Source organism: Bison bison, unplaced genomic scaffold, assembly GCF_000754665.1.
Source record: "Bison bison bison isolate TAMUID 2011002044 unplaced genomic scaffold, Bison_UMD1.0 scf7180017852317, whole genome shotgun sequence".
In the NCBI taxonomy this organism is placed as follows: Eukaryota; Metazoa; Chordata; class Mammalia; order Artiodactyla; family Bovidae; genus Bison; species Bison bison.
In genome coordinates this window covers 25,158-32,504 of record NW_011482890.1, presented here as the reverse complement: position 1 = coordinate 32,504, position 7,347 = coordinate 25,158, and the positions used below count along the sequence as shown (strand labels likewise).

The window sequence follows — 7,347 nt, the reverse complement described above, 5'->3', positions numbered from 1 at the left end:
CCTGCAGCCCTCTGCCAGGCGCTCACCGGTCCAGGCTCTCCCGGGCTCTCTCGGTCCTGGGGCCGCGTGAGAGTTTGGGGAACAAGGCTGAGCTGTGGGGGCGGGACTGTCCGCGCCCCGGCAGAGCCAAAGTCCACGATCGAACACCAGCGGGACACTGTTAGGTCAAGAGGGTGGCCCCCGCTGTCCCGGGACTTCACCCTCAAACTAACTGCACTTTCAGTCTCGGAACGGAGCGGGCCGTGGCTTAGCTCCCAGGGCCCTCCACCTCCCTTCCTTCAGCTTTCTAGCTTCAGCATTCAGACTCCCAGACAGGGAGTCCTCCCCAAGACCCAGAAATCCGAGCCTCCAGCTCTGTGCACCCTTCCTCCCTGGGGGACCCAGAACCCCGGGCCTCCGGCCTCTTCAAGAGCACCTGCCATTGTTTCTAGCCCCCTGCTGTCTAGCCTCCCTGTTGGTACCTCCTTAGGGAGTGAGAACCCAGACCTATGGGTGCCCACTCTGCCGGGTGCCGTTTCTGTCTGGATGCGGCGGGGCCAGGCCGGGACCCTGGTGCCCGGATCCTGCCCACACTGGCCTCCCAGTTCCCCACAGCCAGGGAGCACGTGGGTGGGGAGGGTGATCCTGCTGAGAACATCCCCGTCAGGAGAACCTCCCTCCCAGAAACCCACTGCTTCCTCTGGCCGTTTTCTTTTCTCTCCCACAGAACAGCTCTCGGCTTCCTGGCTTCCTCCCTTCTCACTACTCAGGTGCCTGGGCCCTGGCACCCTCCTGCGTCCCCAGAACCCGGGAGTCCAGGCCCCTGGCCCGTCTGCCCTCAGACCCAGGGAGTGTATCCTCCCTGAGACGCAGAAGTACCAGCCACCCGCTCCCTCAGCTCCCCACCTCTTTTGATTTTTTAATAATTGAAATAAACTTCACATAAGATTAACCATTTCACTTTATTTTATTGTGCTTTAACTTGCATTTTATTTGACTTTTATTGCATTATGGTTTGTGGCACGTTGTGGCTTGTGGGATCTTGGTTCCCCGACCAGGGTTGGAACCTGGGGCCCCCAGCAGTGAGAGCACCCGGTCCTAACCACTGGAGGGCCAGAGAATTCCCTGTTTTAAATTTTACAGTTCAGGGACATTTAGCTCATTCACAGTGTTTCAAAACCAGCACCGCTACCTCGTTCCGGAACTTTTTCACTACCCCAGGAGGAAGTCCCTTACCAGTTAAGCTGACACTCCCAGTTCCCGCCTCCCCACCCCTCAACCCTCTGCTGCTGCTGCTAAGTCGCTGCAGTCGTGTCCGACTCTGTGCGAACCCTCTGGCCACACCCAAACTGCTTCCCGTCTGTATAGATTTGGCACTTCTGGACATTTCATATAAATAGTATGTGCCTTCTCGTGTCTGGCTTCTGTCACTGAGCGTGATGTTTTTGAGGTTCATCCATGTTCCCAGGTGGGTAAAGAAGCCTGCCTGCCAGTGCAGGAGGCGTCAGAAACGTGGGTTCGATCCCTGCGTGGGGAAGACCCCTGGAGGAGGGCATGGCTACCCACTCCAGTGTTCTTGCCTGGAGAATCCCGTGGACAGAGGAGCCTTGCGGGCTACAGTCCCTGGGGTCACACAGAGTCAGACACGAGTGAAGTGATTTAGCATGATAGCATGTTGTAGCACAGGTCAGTGCTTCATGCCTTTTCGTGGCTAAATACTATTTCATCAACGCCCTCCATCACAGGGACTTCTGAAGCCCGCTTCTCTCGTCCTTTGCACTTCAGGATTTCCAAGTGCCCCAACAGCTAGGGTTTTCAGCTCTCGGATTCCTTGAGAGCAAAGACGAGAGAGCAGAGAAACAGACAGGGATCAAGAGTATTTCTTGAAGGCGGAGGCCCAGTGACCAATGAAGAATGAGATCTTTCGGGACTTCCCTGGTGGTCCAGTGATTAGGACTCTGCGCGTCCACTGCTGGGGGCATGGGTTAGATCCCTGGTCAGTGGTCAGGGAACTAAGATCCCACAGGCTGCAGTGTGCAATCAGAAAAAAAAAAGCCAAACATGAGATGTTATAGTAGTGCAGAGCAGGGCAGGGTGGGCCTAGAAGGGGAAGTGGCTAACTAGCAATGGTAGCCAGTGCCTGTCTGGCTGTGGGGAAGTTTAGGACAATCTCACAAGCCATGCTTAGAGGACGCAGGCGAGCTGCAGGAAGGCTTTCTCCACAGGGCCCAGGTGGTTCCTGAAACCTGGCCCCTGAGGTTTGAGTGCTTTTGTCTTTCGACCAAAATAGAAATGGCCAACCTGCAAGTTTCCGTTTTATCTGGGGTCATGCTGAGTCCTGTGGCCCACAAGGCAGCCTCTCAGGGAGTTCTCAGGATCTGATTCCAGCGTATTAGTGATTTTGCAAAAGGGATTTGGGCGACCCAGCAGACATCTCCTTAGAAGGTTGCTGGTAGCCACAAGGCCCGGATACCTTAGTTAATGACTTCAGTGCTTTTCAAAGCAGGAGAAGGTGCAAGAATTTGGGCTGGTAACATTTTTTTCCTGAAAATATCTGAAGGCCTGTTCTTCCAGTTTTCCCAGAGTGCAGAGTGCCTCATTCAAGGGTGTTAAAGGTTAGTGACTCCAGTTAAAGGTGGGTTAAAGGTTAGTGACTCCAGTTAAAGGTGGGTTAAAGGTTAGTAACTCCAGTGGCTAACACCTCCACGCTTTTAGTCAGGTGGAGAGCGACATTCCTTAGTGGGCAGTCTGCTGGGTTACAGAGTGTGGGACCCACTAAGAGAAATGAGCCTGGACCCTAAGTTCTCAGTCGTCATAAAGGGCTTGGATGTTATCCTGAGAGTACTGGGGAGCCATGGAAGGTTCTTGAGCAACAGGGAGTACAGAGAGGAGCTGACACCAGTGGTGTGTAGACATGAAAGAGATGTAATACATGTTAACTAATCTTATGTGTCAGGCTCTCCCCTGTGTGCTCCACGGAGGTTAACTCACTAATTCTCACAACAGCCTGACTTGTCACTGCTAGAGTTATACACCAGATCCCCTAATCCTCATGAAAGTAGAATTCCTGGTTTTCCTGGTTTCTTGACTCACTTCTACATCACACACACACACACACACACACACAGCCGAGTGACCTTGCGGAAGAAGCTTCTGGAATAATTCCACACTTCACACCTCTAAGCCATACCCCAGAAGATCCAGAACTTTCAACCCCGCAAGCAGCTCAGAGAGATTGGTTTCGAATCCCACCTCTGCCAGTTAAGAGTTGGGTGCCCGTAGAGAGCCCTGCAATGGTTGTAACAGCAAACCACAAGCACAGTGGCTTAAGGCAACACAGATTTATTAGCTTCTGGTTCCAGAGGTCTTTGTCCCCGTAGGTTGAAATCAAGGGGCGGGCAGGGCTGCGTTCCTTCTGGAGGACCCGTTTCCCCATCTTTTCCAGCTTCCGGTGGTGCCTGCACCCCTTGGCTCGGGGTGCCTACCTCCCTCTGCATGTACTGCAGGTACTCTGCATGTACTGCAGGTACTTCGTCACCACACCCCCTTCTCTGACTCTGACCCTTCTTGCACTTGTGAGGACTCCTTGATTATGTTGGGCTCACCCTAAAAATCCAGAAGAACCTCCTCATCTCAAGACCCTTAATTTAACCTCATCTGCAAAGTCCCTTTCGGCATGGAAGGTACCGTCGACACCCACCCTGGAGAGCAGGATGGACACAGAGCCCAGGGAGGGGTAGGGGGGTGCTGGATACTGCCCGCTGCTCACCCCCAGAGCAGCAACCCCCCACACACACACCTTGCCCCATCTGTGCTTGTGCCTGTCTCATTCCTGCTCCTCTTTCTTTTTTTTTTTTTTTTTGTTAATGGATCTTAGGTTACTACCTTCTCTGTATCCCGGCTTATGGTTTTATTTCATTTTTAAATATTTATTCACTTACGTGGCTGCACCGGGCTTACCTGCAGCCCGTGGCGTCTTTAGTGGGGCCGTGAGAAGTCTTAGTGGCGGCATGAGGGATCCAGTTCCCTGACCAGGGATCAAACCCAGGCCCCTTGCATTGGGAGCCTGGAATCTCAGCCTCTGGACCACAAGGGGAGTCCCTCCTGTGTCTTTTTCAAAAGGAAATAAAGATGCGGACCTCCAGGTGACCCTAGGAAAGAACACCCCCTCCCCCCACTTCCCATGCTCTGGGCCTTGGTACCCGCGTCCCCACACTGGCACAGAGGCGAGGCTGACTTGTGTCCCCTGCAGGGACTGTGACAGCCTCAGGACATCCCTGTGAGCACCCGGGGGCAGGGGGGAAGATAGCTCTGTGGGCTGCTTTCCATGTGGGCACCAGGCTCCTCCCACTGTCCACGTACAGGCTGGGGACTTGGAATCTTCTGGATCCTTCTGCTACCCTGGTTCAGCTGAAGGGAGGAGGCTGTGGTCTTCCTCTGGGTGAGACAATACTGCACTTTTCACTTTCAGGAATCTTTCCCTTCCGCTCTGTGGTGGGATCATTTTCTCCAGAAAAGGGGAACCGCCCACGTCGGTGATGGAGGCCTCCAGGCGTTTGTTTTCTCGTCTGTAAAAGCAAGGGTCATGATGGTGCCTCCCGCATGGGGTTCAGGAGTGAGTCCATTGGGCTTCCCTGGTGGCTCGGTGGTAAAGAGTCCGCCTACCAGTGCAGGAGGCGCGGGCTCCATCCCCGGTCCAGGAAGATCCCACAGGCCGCGGAGCAACAAAGCCGGTGCGCCACGACTACTGAGCCAGTCCTCTAGAGCCCGGGAGTCACAACCGCTAAAGCCCTCAGGCCTAGAGCCTGTGCTGGAAACAAGGCAGTAACCCCCACACACACCGCAGCTAGACAAGAAGCCCGCCAGCAGTGAAGACCCAGCGCAGCCAAAAATAAAGACATATATAAATTCTAAAATAAATAAATATATATATACACACACACGCACCCCCACACACATATGGGCTTCTCTGGTGGCTCAACAGTAAAGAATCTACCTGCAATGCAGGAGACAAGGGTTTGATCCTTGGGTCGGGAAGATCCCCTGGAGGAGGAAATGGCAATCCACTCCAGTACTCTTGCCTGGAGAATCCCACAGACAGAGGAGCCTGGAGGGCTACAGTCCGTAGGGTTGCAAAGAGTCGGACACAATGACTAAAGCGACTGTGCACGCGCGCGCGCGCACACACACACACACACATGTTTATATATGAAGAGTGAGATCAGGGAGGGACTTGAGCGGTCCCGGCACATAGAGAAAGCAGCGCACGGTCTGGTCTTCAGGTTGACGGCTCCTCCAGGGGGTGTTCAGAACCCCTCCACAGCCTCCTGCACCCCTGAGAGGCTGTGCTGCTCTGTAGGGTGGGGAGCTGTAGCTCAGAGCAGGACACTTGTGGTGTGGCTGGCTCTTCCAGGAAGCAGAGGCTGCTGTGGCATTAGCTATGCAATGGATTTATTAGGATGACACCGGTACTTCTGAACTGTGGTGCTTAGACTCTTGGGAGTCCCTTGGACTGTAAGGAGATCCAACCAGTCCATCCTAAAGGAAATCAACCCTGAATATTCACTGGGAGGACTGATGCTGAAGCTGAACCTCCCATACTTTGGCCACCTGATGTAAAGAGCTGGCTCATTGGAAAACACCCTGATGCTGGGAAAGACTGAAGGCAGGAGGAGAAGAGGGTGACAGAGGATGAGATGGCTGGATGGCATCACCGACTGGATGCACATGAGTTTGAGCAAGCTCCAGGAGTTGGTGAAGGACAGGGAAGTCTGGCGTGCTGCAGTCCATGGGGTCGCAAAGAGTCAGACATGACTGAGCCACTGAACATGTGAAAGATAAAGGCGAGGAAGGACAGGAGGAGGCAGGAAGTCATTCTGCCACCTGTGAAAGGGAAGGCAGGAGGACAGTATAGTCGGGAACAGCCTGAGACCATGCAGCTGCAAGAACCCTCGTCGGCCCGAGCGGAGAGGCAGTGCAGAGATTCACTGTGCACAAATCCATAGGAACAGAAAGTAGGTTAGTGGTTGCCGGATGGATGGGGACTGATTGCTTAATCACTTCCTCTCAGGGTGGTGAAAATGGTTGAAACTTGAGAGACATGATGGCGGCACAAGACTCTGACTGTACTAAATGCTACTTAAAATACTTAAAGGAAATGATTTTGTGTTCTGTGAATTGTTTCTCTTTTCGTTTTCTTTTTGGCCACACGGCATGCATGTGGGATCTGTTTCCCCATCAGGGGCAGAACCAGTGACCCCTGAAGTGGAAGCTGAGTCCCAACCACTGAACCACCAGGGAAGTCTTGTGTTACCTGAATTTTATCTCAATTCAAATTAAAAAAAAAAAAAGAAAAAAAGGGAAGAGAGAAAGAGAGAGACCGAGAAAGAAACAGGGAGGAATAAAGGGAGGGGGCCTCAGCCCTGGTAGTGCTAGTGGTAAAGAACCCGCCTGCCAATCTGGAGACATAAGCGATGCAGTTTCGATCCCTGGGTTGGGAAGATTCCCCTGGAAAAGGAAATGGCAACCCACGCCAGTATTCTTGCCTGGAGAATCCCATGGACATAGGAGCCTGGCAGCAGAGTCGGACAGGACTGAGCAACTAACACTTAACTTTCAGAGGGAGGGGGAGAGGGGTGGGGGAAGGGAAGGAGAAGGAAAAAAAAAAGAGATCGCTATTAGATGAGCCCCACGTTGGATGGAAGTGGCCAGGCCCTAGCACAGCCCCCACCCTAAGGCTTAGTCATTGGTTGGGGGCTGCCCGGAAAGAAGCTTGATTCAAAAAAAAACAAAACAAAACAAACTGGTTTCAGGTACTGCAGCTGGGGGCAGTTGGCCAAATACTCTTCTCACAGTTAAATCAGTTCTTTCTTGAACAGAGATCCACCTTGGCTACCAGGCTTGTCCAATACCACCATGGGGAGCTGGGGTCAGAACCCAGGTCTGTCTGGTTCTAAAATCTGATTCTTCCTCCTACGCTGTTGGAGGAAGAGAATGTAAACTGGTACAGCCACTATGGAGAACAGCATGGAGGTTCCTTAAAAAGCTAAAAACAGAGCTACCATATAATCCTGCAATCCCCCTCCTAGGTATATATCCAGAGAAAATTAGAATTTGAAAAGATACATGCATCACAATGTTCTTTGTAGCACTATTTACAATATCCAAGACACGGAGGCAATCAGCGTGTCCACTGATAGACGAAAGGATAAAGAGAGGTATGTTTACGCAATGGAATATTACTCGGCTATGAAAAAGAAGCAACCGATGCCAAAAAAGAATATATATAATTATATTTTATGTTTATGTTTGTTTACAGTTATATTGAAATATATATATATAAATAATTGAATCACTTTGCTGTACACC

At 52.1% G+C, this 7,347-nt stretch overlaps 1 protein-coding gene across 1 annotated transcript in view; it reads right to left on the bottom strand.

Moving 5' to 3' along the window:
• The window catches only part of TMEM150B (transmembrane protein 150B), a 7,689-nt gene extending 6,810 nt beyond the window's left edge, over positions 1 to 879 (bottom strand). The window contains exons 1-2 of the mRNA XM_010852602.1: positions 462 to 879; positions 27 to 157 (exon numbers count right to left, since the gene is read on the bottom strand). Coding sequence (XP_010850904.1) covers positions 27 to 157; positions 462 to 637 — 307 coding nt within the window. The 5' untranslated portion in view covers positions 638 to 879. The remainder of the gene's footprint in view (positions 1 to 26; positions 158 to 461) is intronic.
• Between the last annotated feature and the right edge of the window lie 6,468 nt (positions 880 to 7,347).